The 16,147-nt window shown below is 37.2% G+C and overlaps 1 protein-coding gene across 1 annotated transcript in view; it reads right to left on the bottom strand.

Annotated features, from left to right (window-relative positions):
- The window catches only part of LOC149936228 (fatty acyl-CoA hydrolase precursor, medium chain-like), a 64,368-nt gene extending 49,526 nt beyond the window's left edge, over nt 1–14,842 (bottom strand). The window contains exons 1-2 of the mRNA XM_090152973.1: nt 14,244–14,842; nt 279–473 (exon numbers count right to left, since the gene is read on the bottom strand). Coding sequence (XP_090009099.1) covers nt 279–473; nt 14,244–14,591 — 543 coding nt within the window. The 5' untranslated portion in view covers nt 14,592–14,842. The remainder of the gene's footprint in view (nt 1–278; nt 474–14,243) is intronic.
- Between the last annotated feature and the right edge of the window lie 1,305 nt (nt 14,843–16,147).

Genomic DNA, 16,147 nt, shown 5'->3' with positions numbered 1-16,147 from the left:
TTTTTAGGCCTAGGCTTAAATCTCCACTATCAGACGAAAACCGACGAACTCGCTGGCAGAAACAAAAGCGCTTTATTTCCGCCAAAAAAAAAACGCCAAGTGAAAATGCTAAAACGCCGACAGTGAGCGAAACGTCGAAAACCATATCGCCGACGTCGAACTTTCTGTCGGTGAGTTTCCGCCAAGTGAAAACCAGGCTTAAGCTGAATATTAGTTGGTAGGAATGAAAATAGGCCGGAGCTTTTAAAGGAATGAAGAGAGCGCGTTCCGATACCGACCTTGGTGTAGATGTTGAGCGTCAAACAGTCCTCGCTCTGCTGGTATCGATGCAGGATGATCCGCCTCAAGTATCTCTGTCCGTTCTCGTCGGTCGCCAGGTCCCAGGCCTGTCTCTGCCGGTCTTGCAGACAGAGCGGCCCGAATTTGAGAGCGTCCAAAACTTGCTCTCCCCAGGGTTGTTTGGCCACCGGCGCCTGCGTGGAATAAATAATCATCCGTTTAACGTCTTTTGATCCTTTAGTTGTAGTAGAGTCCCTTTAATCTACGACTATACTTCGCCGTATAAAATTAACGGGTGATAAATTGAACCGCATTTTCATCATTTCAGCGAAATTTTAAGTTAGCCAGACATTTCAAAGTGTTTAATATACTCGAATAAATTATCGAAGAGCTCAATCTATTATTACAAATTAACGTAGAAAAACGGGTTACAGAATAGAGTCTCAGTTTTAAAATTTAGAGGGGGCATTCGCAAATTACGTAACTCAAATATCAAATTTTAATAGATTATATTCTGATTATATCCATTAAAAAGGCCCCCATTATTACATAACAAATACTATCCTTAATTATAGTAGCATCATTCACCTTAAAATCAATTAAAATTAAGTATTATTTCTATTGTTGCTAAGCTATTACAAGTAATTATAAAATTTCTTAAATAAATGAGAGTTTCGGTTCCGGTAAAAAATAATGATTTGTGAGGTAACGAACTTTTGTGACCTCCCCCCCACTGTATCCCCCTCTGTATCCCCCCCCGAAACTCCCGCTTTTATTGTTTAATTGTTTTAAGTTATTTACGAAAGACTTACTAAAAATTAAATTTTTTATTTTAATCCATGGAAAAAATATATTTAAAAACACATGGATATTTCTTTATTAAAGATTTTAAAATTGAGCTTTCGACCTGTAGGTCTTTGTGAAACTAACAGAAAAATTAAAATAAGTATAATATATAGTCATACTTAAAAAATATGTTCTACACTAAGATAATGAGAAGACAGAATATAATTAAACCTACAACAGATTTTAATTTTTAATTATTGGAATTCATAATTACTGATATTAGGGGTTTCCGAATTTATATATGGAATTTGTGGAAACTAAATTATTATCTAATATTCGAAATTAAAAGACATATTAAACTTTGGTTGAGATACGTCGATGATATATTTATTTTATTAAAAAATGTTTGGGGGGGGGGGGGTAGTTGATAAACTTCTGGTATTTGTTAGTTCGTTGGATTGCCAAAAAACACCCATTGTAGGCAATTTTCAAATTTTAATTATTATCATAGTAAATAGGTAAAATTAGGAATTTTTAAAAATGTAAAACATAGAATTGAATCAATTTATGATACACCGGAAATAGATAAACCAACCATAACCACGCAATTAATTGACTCTGGCTACCCAAAAACCCTAATATCAGGAATCATGAATTCCAATAATTTAAAAATTAAAATCTGTTGATAAATTTAATTCCGTGTTAGTGTTACCATATTTTAGAAATTAAAGTTAGACACTTAACAGTTTATTAAGAGTAAATTTAACATTAGTCTTATTAGTTAGGGGGAATTTAAAACGTATTTTTAAAAATAATTCAACCAAAAAATTTAATAAGCTAAAAACAAAGGAACAATGTATCGTTTATAAATTTAATTGTAGTTGTAAAAAAAACATATATTGGTGAAAGCAAACGCCCCTTAAGGCATTAAAAGTCGCTAAACGGGTTAGTGAACATAAAAATTGTATAAAGATGGGTGATCCTGAAAAACGGTATGGCTGACTACATTTGGAAATCTACAAAAAATTAAAACCACGTGATTAATTTTAATGAACCAGAAATCTGGTATATGGAATCAAATTATTTTAAAAGACCATTTATCGAAGGTGTTTACAGTGGCGTAGCCAGGATTTTATTTCGGGGGGGGGTGGCACGCCATTGAAAAAAAAAGTAAAAAAATAAAAATATTTGTACGTATGACCATACGTTTCGGGGGGGGCATGTGCCCCCTGTGCCCCCCCTGGCTACGCCACTGGGTGTTTATATCATTGATATCGGTAATCTTAACCGTGATGATGTCAAAAAAACAGCGGTACTATGGAGGGCGTTCGATAAAAAATCTTGTACGAGTTGTACCCTAATTTTAGATACTATAGGTTGTTTGCGTAATTTGTCGGTTTAATTATATTCTGTCTTCTCATTATCTTAGTGTCAAACATATTTTTAAGTATGACTATATATTGCACTTATTTTAATTTTTTTGTTAAAATCTTTAATAAAGAAATAGCCATGTGTCTCGTCCGTTTAAATTGTGTTTAGCTTCATACTGCTCCTGATGGGTTACTTCTCCCTGAACACCGATGTAATGCATGTAGAACACTTCTACAGGCGCTTTGACCTATTTCCGACATACTAACGTTCTAAATTATAAATTTTTCATTATTTTTCCGGAGAAAGGTCCCGTTTAGCCCTAGTGAATTTTAGTAAAAGATAACAAAAATAGGCGTATATTTGAGGAAATTTTAAGATAAGGTTTAACCAGAAAAAAAAACTTTTCACTTTCTTATATAAAGTAAGCAGGGGTTGCTGGGTATTATCCTAAGTACCACTTACGCAAAACCGCCCGGCCGTTTTTAAAAAGGGGGAATGCTTCATTTTGGAAATGCGCTTCTGTATAAAAAACGGAGAAATATCGCCTCCATAAATCTTGATATTGCTCATTATTACTTTCAATTTATTCGTCGGGAAACCCCTCTAGTTAGTGCGAGAGAGAGGGGGATGAAAAATGCCTCACCCCCCCCCCCCCACGTCCCCTTTTTTAATATAAAAACACGACCCGCTTCCGAGACTTTACTGATGGAAATACTACGTTGATAACGGAAAAAAGTGTAGGCACTACGTCTAGGAAAGTCGAGCTTTCCCGAGGCATTTTTTAAGCCTAACGCGTCTAAAGTTAGAATTGGCGAGGCTTATAAAATTCCTCGAAAAAGCCTGATAATCTTCAAGTATTTCCATAGCGTCCTTAACTTCGAGGTAACGGCGACTAGCCTAAACCTTCTTTATGGATTTAGCCCTAGCGACTCTCATTAGGGCCCTTTATCGCGGCGGCATTCGTCCGGATTTTCTCAAGTGAGTTTTCAGGGCAGGCCGACCTCTCGCTTCAATTAAGAAGCGTTCGGCCGAGGCCCGTCTAGCTAACGGCTCGGAAGATGCCGGAAATGGGCTAAAGTAGGCGCCCTTTCGACCACGTTGTTCGTTAAGCCTCGCGTCTGCTCGTACTCGGGGGAAATCTCTAGAACTGCCGCGCTTATATTCTTGACCGGAGTTTGCTATACGCCGAAAATGTCCATATATTTTGTATATTTAAGCTAATACAACCGAGAGCCGTCCTTTCGTAAATTACGATTTGCCACTGAGGGCGGGAGTATTGTCATTCGGGGTGGGCCTTGCTATTGGCGATTGGATTAATTATAACAGTTGTTACTCTTCTTCTTTTGCGTCTGTTTTTCTTGGGAGGTTTAACCCCAACCAATTTGAACTCCCATAGGACCAGCGGATATGATATGTCTTGCCTGGTAGTTTTAAACGCGAAAGGGGCCTAGAAGTCGCCAGATGACATGGGTCCCTTACAACAAAAATGTATAAAAATACACCTAGGTTAAAATAAAATTAAATTGAAAATTAATATTTGGATTTTTCCGGAAATGGAATTAAGGACTTCCTGTTCACTGGGGTATTGCTAGATGCGAAACATTTCAATGAAATTGGACAGAAGGAGTCTGAAGGACTCAAATAATAATTTTTATACCCTTAGGAATGTTCCAAATTATCCGACATGTATTCACCATTTTGAACCCTCAGTTTTATTTGACTGATCAAATCAGCTAAAACTAATTTATTTAAGTAAATATTTTTTAATTTAATTTAATAGCTTTATTGCTTTAAAATAAATTTAAGAAAATATTGATTATAAATAAATAAATCGATCACTAAATCAATAAATAAATAAATAAATAAATAAACAATAATAAATAATAATAATAAATAATAATAACTAATAATAATAACTAATAATAAATAATAATAATAAATAATAATAAATAATAATAATAATAATAATAAATTATAAATAATAATAATAAATAATAATAATAATAAAAATAATAATAATTATAATTATGAATAATAAGAATAAAAATTAAAAATAATAATAATAATAAAAATTATAAATAATAATAATAATAAAAATAATAATAATTATAATTATGAATAATAAGAATAAAAATTATAAATAATAATAATAATAAAAATTATAAATAATAATAATAATAAAAATTATAAATAATAATAATACAAATTATAAATAATTATAATACAAATTATAAATAATAATAATTCAAATTATAAATAATAATAAATAATAATAATAATTAATAAGATTAATTCAACTTTTAGTTTCTACTACTGTGAGAAGGAAATTAGAAATTTTGCAGAAATATATGAAATTAATAAATTCCAAAAATAATTTAAAATGCAAATACGTTTCAAATCATAATTTTTTATTTCTCTTTTTAAAAGTCCAGAACAGTGGCGCACCCAGGTGTAGGGGCACCTCCCCCCCCCCCCAGGAAGAATAAATGAAGCATGACCGAAGCCTTCATCATACGTTTTTCGCTTATTAATACCAAAAAAATGTTTTGGGACTCAACCCCCCCTCCCCAGAAAAATTCCTGGGTGCGCCACTGGTCCGGAGCAACTCGACATATCGTCAAATCCCAATAAGTAACCTTTCGCTCACCCTCATCATACCCCCTCCCCGTCACGGTCCGCCTTTGAATATGGTCCCTCGAGCCACATTCTCCGAGTTATAGAGTGGATTCGGATCAAAGCTCTTAGCATTCATTTCCAGCCGACCCCGTTATCTTTCAAATGTCAAACCAAAGACCAAAGGGGGTATTATAAGCGTTGATGTTTCATATTTATCCATATCTCTAAAACGTACATTTTCGCTTCTCGGCTTTTGCGCGCCAATCCTTTTCTTCACGGAGATTTAAATTCGAAGGCGCCAAGACCGAAGAGGGAGGGGGGGATACCGAAAATGTGGGAGAGTAAAGAGGATTTCACTGTCTGTTGAGCGTCGGAGGCAGGAGAAGCTGCCCAGAGCAACCGAATCTCTCTCGAACAAGCGTGATTTATAGAAGAATTTGATGTTAGTTTCTCTCCGGCTTTTCTTATCGTTTCCTTCTTTGGAATTTCTCGACTCGCTCGCCCTTCTTCATTCGCTACGTTATATCTGAGCGAAAGATTATTTTTCCCGGGTATTTTTCTCACCTTTTCAGAGACGCGACTCTTTCCATCTTCCTCCGCCTCCTTTCGGGATTACCAGAGGACTACTTTTCGCGACAAATGAATTAAATTAATTGATCTCGAGGGTTGGAACATTTTTTGAAAGTTTGAGACACTACACGCGGAATTTAAATTCCAGATTTCCAAAAGAATTTCTAATTCTTAAATTACCATTTTATATCGGATTTTCTATGTTAAAAGGACCTAGGGTCGAAATGCGCGGCTTGCCACTCTTTCAATAATAAATGTTAAAAGAAGTATGTTATAAATCGAAAACTCGTTTGCTAACTCACCAACTAGGAGCAACAAACACAACACCCCACACAAGGAGAACGCAGACCGTCAATAGTCGTGGAATTTGTTGTGTACAGCGTTGCCAGGTCAAAAACTGAAAATTATTGCACCCCTGATCGAAAATTAATGAATTCTTGGAATAATTATTTCATTTCCTCTTATAGGCCGTATTCAAAGAACTTGTAGTTATTTAAAATTTTAATATTATTTTATTTATGAAACATGAGCCAAAACCACCCAATTTAGAGATAATAATATCGTGCTGGAGCTGAGTATAGCAGAACTGTCAAACTGCCGCAAACTGAGTTTAGTAACTTTAGTTGTGAGTTACAGCTCCAGACAATTTTGTTTCTATGGGGCTGAACATGAATTAAAATCATAATAAAAATTATTGAAAATATGGTACAAAGGAAACTATTGCATAAAAGCGTACCACGGCTAAAATTATGGTACGACCGAGATTTCTAAGTAAAATTATTGAAGTGTACCATAATTATGGTACGCCTGGCAACGCTGCTTGTGTACATTTTTCATTGGTCAGACGCTTTAGCGCCTGCTGCCGTCGGAAGGGGAAAATTCGGAAATTGTCTCCCCCCCGCCCGTAAAACGTTCAGCGTAAAGTCTCGTGACGCTCGTCCAATGAAATTCGTACACAACCCTTCGTTAGCGTGTTTAAAGGCTAACTGCGTTCTCCTTGTGTTTGTTGCTCCTAGCTCACCAATAAGCCCAAGCTTATGTTAAACCTGGGGCGCGTCAAAATTAAAATTCTGAGAAGGAATTTTTCCCTTGAGAAGACTTCATCGTGAGAAATTTTCTGCCCTTGAGAACTCGCTAAAAAGTGTCAAATGTAAAAAGATTCTTTTAAAGATGGCGGCTTACGAGAATGCCACGAACGTTGTAAACTAAGCCTTTGACAATAAATATTATTTTTACACGATTTGTTTCATCGGAAATTAACTAACTATTCTATATTCTCCGAAATTCATTTTCGTCCACAAAAATATCATAATGTTTATTATCTTCAGCATCAAGTAAACTGATTAGAATATTAGCTGCCATTTCTATTTTTAAAATCCCCCCTTTTTGACCAAGTGAGAATGCTCGGAGGCTTTTAAAAAGATAATAATAATTAGATAATGTTTAGATGAATCGATCAAAATTTAAACCGCCACTAGCAAAATAAATGAATAATAGTATTTCTTCGGATAGATGGCGCTGCAGTTCTCCACAAAGTCACGTGACTACCATATTTTCAGCCCCCCTGGACTTTATAGTTTCGCCTATTCACGAAGTAGCGCCGAAATATCTAAACCCATACGAGGAAGCGGGCAATGTTGGAAATGTTGGTGTTCCACACCAAATACCTGAGGTTCTATTCCCTTTAAAGCGATCAATTACATAGCATGTAATTTACGAGTCGCAATGTTCAGGTAACACAGCTCTGCATTAGACATAATTAGGCCCTTGATTATTTCCTTCAATTCAATTACACTTCTCTTGATATTTTTTATTGTTTTGTTAAGTACCTTTGCCCGGGTATCAAATTTATTTGTTAGGACAGGACCTAGGCAGTGGTGTATAGCGACGGTACAGCAGGTGAGGAGAGAGCGAGAGAGAGAGTGACCAAAATCTGTAGGTACGCTATTATGCCTAGGACCTAACACCTGAGGTCACGTGACTACCATCTTTTCACCCCCCCTCCCCCTGGACTTTATAGTTTCGCCTATTTCTAAAATCTTAGCCCTAACTTTAACAATTTTAACCAAATTTTACATCGAATATTTGTATTTTCAAGTTGATTTGGTATATGGAAAATATAAAATGCAATCTATTATAGTGACCCTGATAAAAAAAATGACGTACTATTTTTTTGTTGGATTTCTCATTAACTTGGGGCCTTTTATTATCCTCGTGATTGTTTTTAATCGAGCGTATGAGATTTCCTTTCTTCTCTCGAATCAAATTATATAACTTCAGTCCATGTTCTCTCCCGGTGAATGAATGGGAGCCCTACAAAAAAGCATCGCGAGAAATCTCAGTTTCCCGTCGACCACGGAACAAGCTGGGCTTAGGCCTTCATTGATTGTTTAATTAGAGCCTTAATACCCGCGGCGAGAAGAAAGGCGGCTTTTTAATTCCCAAACACCTCGTCCTTCGGATCATCCGCGGAAGGATTCCCCTATTATGACCGCTTTTATCGGTCCGCCTGCAGCGCTCCGATAGAACCCTCTCGACGAAGCGAAGGTCCTTCTTTTCATTAAGCAGCCTTTCTTTGATGAAGGGGATTTATACGACGCCAAGGACGAGCGCTAGAGAGTTTTAGGATAAGGAGCTATTGACGTCGCCATGGAAAAAAATGCTCCTTATTGTTCGCAGGGTCTCGACTTCCGACTAAAAACCCTTAAACCTATATACTTTCGATGCCTATTTACAGAGATATCGGCGTGCCATTGGGTCGGACGCTTGCCAAAATTTGAGTACGGCATTTTGAATCTCGAAGTGATTTCGGAAATCCGAAACTGATTTTAAGATTTTAAAGTAAGATTCTCGATTTTATTCCTGTTTTTAACGCTGATTTGGAGATTCAGAGTAAGATTTTTGTGTTTATTTCCGTTTATATGTTGATTTCGATAACTCGGAATATGATTTTCACGATTAATTACTTTTTCTGCTGATTTTGAGATTTCAGAGTAACAATTTCAAGGTGAATTCCTTTTTTTTGCTGATTTTGAGATTTCAGAGTACCAATTTCAAGGTGAATTCCTTTTGTTGCTGATTTTGAGATCTCAGAGTACCGATTTCACGGTGAATTTCTTTTTTGCTGATTTTGAGAACTCAGAGTACCAATTTCAAGGTAAATTCCTTTTGTTGCTGATTTTGAGATCTCAGAGTACCAATTTCACGGTGAATTCCTTTTTTTTTGCTGATTTTGAGATTTCAGAGTACCGATTTCACGATGAATTCCTTTTTCTGCTGATTTTGAGATCTCAGAGTACCGATTTCACAATGAATTCCGGTTTTTGCTGATTTTGAGATTCAGAGTACCAACTTTACGATGAATTCCTTTTCTGCTGATTTTGAGATCTCAGAGTACCGATTTCACGATGAATTCCGGTTTTTGCTGATTTTGAGATTCAGAGTACCAACTTTACGATGAATTCCTTTTTTGCTGATTTTGAGATCTCAGAGTACCGATTTCACGATGAATTCCGGTTTTTGCTGATTTTGAGATTCAGAGTACCAACTTTACGATGAATTCCTTTTTTGCTGATTTTGAGATCTCAGAGTACCAATTTCACGGTGAATTTCTTTTTTGCTGATTTTGAGAACTCAGAGTACCAATTTCCAGGTAAATTCCTTTTGTTGCTAATTTTGAGATCTCAGAGTACCGATTTCACGGTGAATTTCTTTTTTGCTGATTTTGAGATCTCAGAGTACCGATTTCACGGTGAATTTCTTTTTTGCTGATTTTGAGAACTCAGAGTACCAATTTCAAGGTAAATTCCTTTTGTTGCTGATTTTGAGATCTCAGAGTACCAATTTCACGGTGAATTCCTTTTTTTTGCTGATTTTGAGATTTCAGAGTACCGATTTCACGATGAATTCCTAGTTCTGCTGATTTTGAGATTTGAGGGTGCGATTTTCACGATGAATCCCGTTTTTATGCCAATGCCTTACCCCTCGATTTCTAGCCTCGTTGCAACCACATTAATATCGTAACAATTTCTTGAACGATCAGTCATTTGAAGAAGATATAATCACACTGTAAATAATGTCTTCCAATACGTTTTTGTTATACAAGCTATAATTAATAGAGAGGTTAAGCTCTGGCCGTTTCGAACGGTTACGTTTTGACTTTGTTCTCACTTTGTTGTAGAGGTGTCAGGGCACAATAAGTGTATAGCTTTCTCTACCTGACGAAATAAAATTTATATTTTCCCAAAGTTAACTTGGAAGTGTCTTCAATTGAAGCACTTCTACGGATGCTTGCTTAGCATGGCTAATCTCACCAATACCCGCGCGGTAGATGCTTTAGTGGCTTAGGCCAATTTATTCAACTTGCATTACTTAGATAATTAATATCATAAGTAACGTAATAACAATAAATATAACACTGACCTTCCAGACCTAAACCATTTTGGACCTGCAACTGAACTAACTAGTATATTATCATCTTTGATAGTATTAAATTTCACCTTGTGCATATATAAGACACTGAAAATCAGTTCGTCAATTGTCATAATTATTTTTATTATGTTACGTATGATAATACTTGTATACAACCATACCATACTATAGTTGAAAAATATGTTTTATAAATAAGTAAATATTACTTATATAATTTCTACATTTCGAAGTAACACCGGTGGTCACAGGCGTATCGAGGGTATATGGCGCCCCCTATGTCAAAAAATAATTATAAATAGCTTTGATATTTTAAAGATAGGAGTGTGTTTGGAGCCTCCCTACGTGAAAAACAACTTGGCGCCAGTTTCAAAATATACCCCCATAACTCGATGAACCCGGGTCGGTACGCCTATGTCGATGGTAAATGTTAAGCCGCGATACTGTGTCCACATCCGCGGCTTGGTAAGTCGGCCTCATTGAAAATTTCATAGCCAATGGCGGATTAAAGGGGAACGGTCAAGCTTTAACCAGTTAGATAGCCCTATAGCCCGTTAAAAACTAAAATTTATGGTGAAAACCGCGTCAAAAAATATTAAGTGGTAAATTTTTAATAAAATAAAGACATTTTCGGAAATTGTAAAGCGCGCGTCCGCCGCGACACCTGGTGAGAAATCGGTGAAACAGAAAAACAACATAAAAGCGAAAAATTCGTTTTGCACGCGCGGCGCGTTCCAGTTATACGAGACTCAAACCTAAATTGGGTGATTTTAAAAGTTAGGATAGTTCGCAAATCGCTCACTAAGGTGCTGCTGGCGCTGACGATACACCTTAAGATGGCAGCGAAAATTCAAACTGGGCGTTATTTTGAATTTCAACTTTTTCTGTCCAAAACTATTATCTCAAGACAAAAAAAGGTACGTGTAAGTATATTGAACGTCTTGTTGATCTTTTGATATGCAAATAAGGCGATATTTGGTAAAGCTTGGCCGTTCCCCTTTAACTACCACCCGGGCTCCTAGACTTTAAAAAAGTACCACCCAAGTCATCTAGCGACTTTTAATACCATTAATTCCGGTGGCCGGTTTATAATGTCTATACATGTATAGGAGGGTGGTGGAAAGCCCTTCATGCCACGCGAGCCAACATCACCCTACACCTACTTTTACCGTTAACTACAAAAGGTTTTTATGGAAAAGGGAAACCGAAGAACTCGATGGAAAGCCCCTTTTACCTGTGGGGAGTGAAGTGGCAAACTCAACGCTACAATCTGGGATCGAACCCGGCCCCTATGATCAATTTGATCATAATCCCTTTAGCCCATCTACCTCTAGGCAAGCTGCGGGTCCCTATAGGCTTAAGTGTACTCAGCCTATTGGTTGATCAGTCACTGTTTATAGCCTAGACGAATACTCTTATCGTAAGGGATATAATATTTACGTTCTGATATAACAGAGTCCGTCGAATCATTTCACCGGACGTAAATTTCATTTTGGAATACTACTTGGAGGTCTTTAAGTCGATATCGCTATCGAAATCGTATTTTCAAAATTGCTTTACGCGTAAATTGCAAAATGTGTATATCTGTCGGGCACGCAGTTGTTTTTTTTTATTATTATTTCGCTGTCATACTCTCCGTACTCGTGATAGGAAATGCCACTTCTGGGACTAGGATCTCAACTTCCATATTCACGGTAAATAAATGAAGTTAAACATCAAGGTTTATTTGGGGAAATAAATCAGACTGAATTTCATACTGGTCATTGTCTCGCATCCGAAATTTTCTTTAACAAAATAATTAATCTGTTTGTTGTTCGTTTTTTTACGGTACATATTTGTATTAGCAAAAGTAAATAATATATTAATATTTAAGTATTCATCTCCCTAATGTAATTATCTTGAAGCACATACCTTCGCTGATTTTTAAAAATAAGTGCGGGCAGGAAATTCGTTACTTTAGAAAATTAGAAATTAAAACTGTTTATAGGGGAAATCTTATTTATAAATTATAAAATATATATTATAAACTTCTCAATATTTATTTTTCATTTATCTTGCACTAGATGCAAAGATAATATATGCATAAGAAAAATAGCATTTCCCCTTTTAAACGTTTGTTTTTGTTAGATTCTTCCGCATTAGCTTTTTTTGTTCGTATTTTTTCGACTTACTGCATAATAGATTGTGTTTTTCAACGTATCAGCGCTAAACGAATTAGTAATTTGAATATTTAAGACTCTATATTTCATTTTGCGGATTAAGCAAAAAAAGACGTATAAAGGTACACCAAATGTTGGTAAATGTATATATATATATATATATATATATATATATACATTTACCAACATGTATATATATATATATATATATAACATGCATTGACTTTTGACTATCTAACTATCGGTTATTTGGGCTTAGTTTGTTTGAATCGATAGTGGTATAGTTCTACACAGTATATAATTTCTGGAATGATATAGGGTCGCTAGAATGGCCCGTATTGACCGATAATTTAATCTACGAACTGTATCGAACGATCATTTAACCCAATGATATACTTTCACGGGCCAGAGCACAATTAAGGACATACACTTACGAGGAGTGTACCCGAGGTGTAAATCACTGATTTTGATGAAACTCGGGGGGGTATGTAGACCTTGGGGTAACATGAATTTTCGCCAAGGGAAAAGTTACGCTGGGATTCCATTTTGCTATGGCAACCGAAAATGTTTTTGACAACTTAAAATGAAAAAATCTACATTTAAAAAAGCATGGGATTTTCTCGGTTTCACAGGGGGGCTACTTGATGAATTTCACCTAAAATTGTTCAAATTTAGCATTTTAGTTGAAATTAAAATTTTTAATTTTTTTGGGTTTTCAAAAATTTTCAAAAGGTACCCCCCTGTGAAACCGAGAAAATCCCATGCTTTTTTAAATATAGATTTTTTCATTTTATGTTGTCAAAAACATTTTCGGTTGCCATAGCAAAAAGGGAGCCCAGCGTAACTTTTCCCTTGGCGAAAATTCATATTAGCCCAAGGTCTACCTGCTTTAGTCCCATTCGACCGAAATCCCATTCGACCGAAGGCGGTTTTTGAGGTGTCCCATTCGACCGAATTCCGCCGAAACGTGGGGTTTTTATGTGTCCCTCCCATTCGACCGAACGCTGCTATATAAATTGGCTATGTTTTCAATTTAGTTACTGAAGTCGTTTGCAATGGAGCGGATAGCTAATAAAGGAGGGTATTTATACATCAATAATAATTATTTATTACGTCTTAATCTCAAAATGAAGTATCACTCTCCCTACTAGATGCAGTAGCTATGAATTTAGCTATGCCATTTTAATATCTTTGTACGATGCATTTATTTGAAAATAAAATGGAATGAGCATGAATTATATTTTTATCTTCACCTAGTCAAGAAAAGTAACTGAACCAAAACTGAAATAGTAAACTTAACCAACTCTAACCTAACCTAACCTAACCTAACCTAACCTAAACATGGATCTTCGATAGTACATAATTTATAAATAAAATACCAAATCACCCCGCCAATTGGGCTACATTTTAAAATTCTTTCGGTCGAATGGGATTTCGGTCGAATGGGAATAAACGGGTCTACATACCCCTCGAGTTTCATAAAAATCGGTGATTTACACCTCGGGTACACTCCTCGCTAAAAAAAATTGCCTCTATATTCTATAACGGTATAAAGATCTTCAACACAATAATTAAACAATTCGTTAGTAAAGTCATACGTATACGAATGGTTCCTCTACGAATTTCGAAATTTGGGCTAATTTCTTTCTTACCAAAAACTGGAAAATATTTTGTGGAAGAGGACTTTTAGCGATAGAAAAATTTAGAAAATAGGAACAAAATCCGAACTATTGTGAAATAAAAATTAAATATTTATTTTAACTAAATTATCCCAAAAGCCGACTTATTTTTTAATTATTCCATAAACTAAAATGCGTACTAGCATTGTAAGTTGTAAACCATTTTGTAAGCCGCTCTTGAATAGAAGAATCAAAATATTTTAGCTGGTACTACTTTCCCCCGGATTTATTGAAAATAAGATACTTTATAGGGACCAAATTTGAGATGGGTGTAGGGACCAAATAACCAAATAGAGACGTTTAGGTATTCGAAGGAGCCGGTGACAAGGTCAGCGAGAGTGTGTGGTATCCTTACTTGAAACCTGAGGTCCTTGAGGGGAGGCTCGGCGTAGGGTATTCCGAGGTAGGCTTCCACTCGCTTTCCATTCGGAAGGGAGACGAATTTGCCCCTGACGACGCCGGCCTCCGTCCTGGTGCTGACCATCTGATCAGGGTCCGGTTGCGTGAAGGTGTCGAATGGCCAAAGCGACGGCAGTTCGTCGTCGTAATTGTCCACTTCGACGGCATCCCCGGCGGCTCCTTGTCTCCCGGAAGCGGAAGACGCCGCGGAAGGAGGGCTGGTGTCGTCGCGTTTGGAAGCTCGCCCGGACGCGTCCGTGAAGAGGAGAGTGGCTTGGAACAAAGCGGCCAGGATTAGGAACATGGCGATTAATCCTAATCCCGTTTTGGTGTACCGAGCCAGAATTGAGTCGCGTCCGCACCGCGGATAAGCGCCGACCGATTCTTACAGATAAAACGATTCGAGACGTTTTAAATCGCGACCAAAATCAACTTGATTCGAGACGCGAATGGGGAATAAAGCTTTCGACGCGCGTGTGTGCTGGCCCGCGTTCTCGAGGCGACCCGGGACGCGCAAATCGGCTGTCGGCGGTGGCCTGTGACGGCCAGAAACGCAATGCGTTCAACCCCAACTCGGCGCGCCGCTGCTCTCCGGCTGGCGCTGCGACTCTCCTTGTTCCACAGGGCTGCCGGACCCCCTTTTTAAATCGATACCGCGGAATGAAACTGGGCTTCTGGATTATGTTGTTTCCATCCGCTATACAGTGCCCTCCCCGTATCGACCCTACCTGACGATTCCTCTTCACTCTATCTGACGGGTAAAGCGTACGCTACCTTCCACGGCGTGCTAGTTTAACGTTACAAGTAGCGCGGTAAAGGGGCCTTTTATCGTATAACAAATACATAAACGGAGGCCTTTTTTCCAGCCCTTTTGTGCCATTTTTCTCTCGTCGCTTTTAGTGGGACGCGCGTTTTATTCCCTTCGCTTGTAAAAGTCGCGATGAAGAAACGATGTACCGCCCGGATTGGGGTTTATCTCCCTGGACATCCCTCTTTTTCCCCGTTTCGAGAGATTGCTTTGTATAAGCTTAGCTCCCAATTAGTCAGTTCGCTCCGTCTCTCAATCTTCCTTCGAGGAGGCAATTTGTTAAAAATGCTATTTAAATTGTAACGTTTCCCGCTTCTTATTTTTAATTTCGGATTAGGAAGTCTTAATTTATCGGTACGTGGCTATTTGATGACCACTCGTTTAACAAAAATAACTTATAGACGCTAAAAGAAATAGGAATTTCTTTAAAATACGGGAGGTCACGTGTAAATCTTTTTTTCTACCTCACTAGCTAAAGTTATTGAAGATAGAGAGCGTGCGCTCGAGTCGATCAAGATTTTGGAATTTGAAGTCGACGTGCGAAACGCGCGTGCCAATAAAGCACTAAAAAGCTTAAGCTCGTGACGCGGGGAAAAACATTTTATACATTTAATTTTTTTATTGATTTATTTTATAGAAACGCCTATTATTCGCTTGAAAATAAAAATCGTAAAAAGGAAGGTTTTTTAAATTAAAAACGCGTGAATCTCGATGATATCGCTAATTTTTTCGTCGCGCGTGTAATTATTTATTCTGATCATAAAATAGAATAACACGGGCTCAGAAATATTTATCCGTTTTGGTCTTAGCTAGGAGCAACAAACACAAGGAGAACGCAGCTAGCCTTTAAACACGCTAACGAAGGGTTGTGTACGAATTTCATTGGACGAGCGTCACGAGCCTATACGCTGAACGTTTTACGGGTGGGGGGGGGGGAGACAATTTCCGAATTTTCCCCTTCCGACGGCAGCAGGCGATAAAGCATCTAACCAATGAAAAATGTACACAAGAAAATCCACGACTTTTGACGGGTTGCGTTCTCCTTGTGTGGG

This window comes from Leiobunum rupestre, chromosome 7, assembly GCF_980474605.1.
Source record: "Leiobunum rupestre chromosome 7, qqLeiRupe1.1.hap1, whole genome shotgun sequence".
Classification (NCBI taxonomy): domain Eukaryota; kingdom Metazoa; phylum Arthropoda; class Arachnida; order Opiliones; family Sclerosomatidae; genus Leiobunum; species Leiobunum rupestre.
Note: the sequence above shows the minus strand (reverse complement) of the source record. Positions and strands in the feature narration are given on the sequence as shown.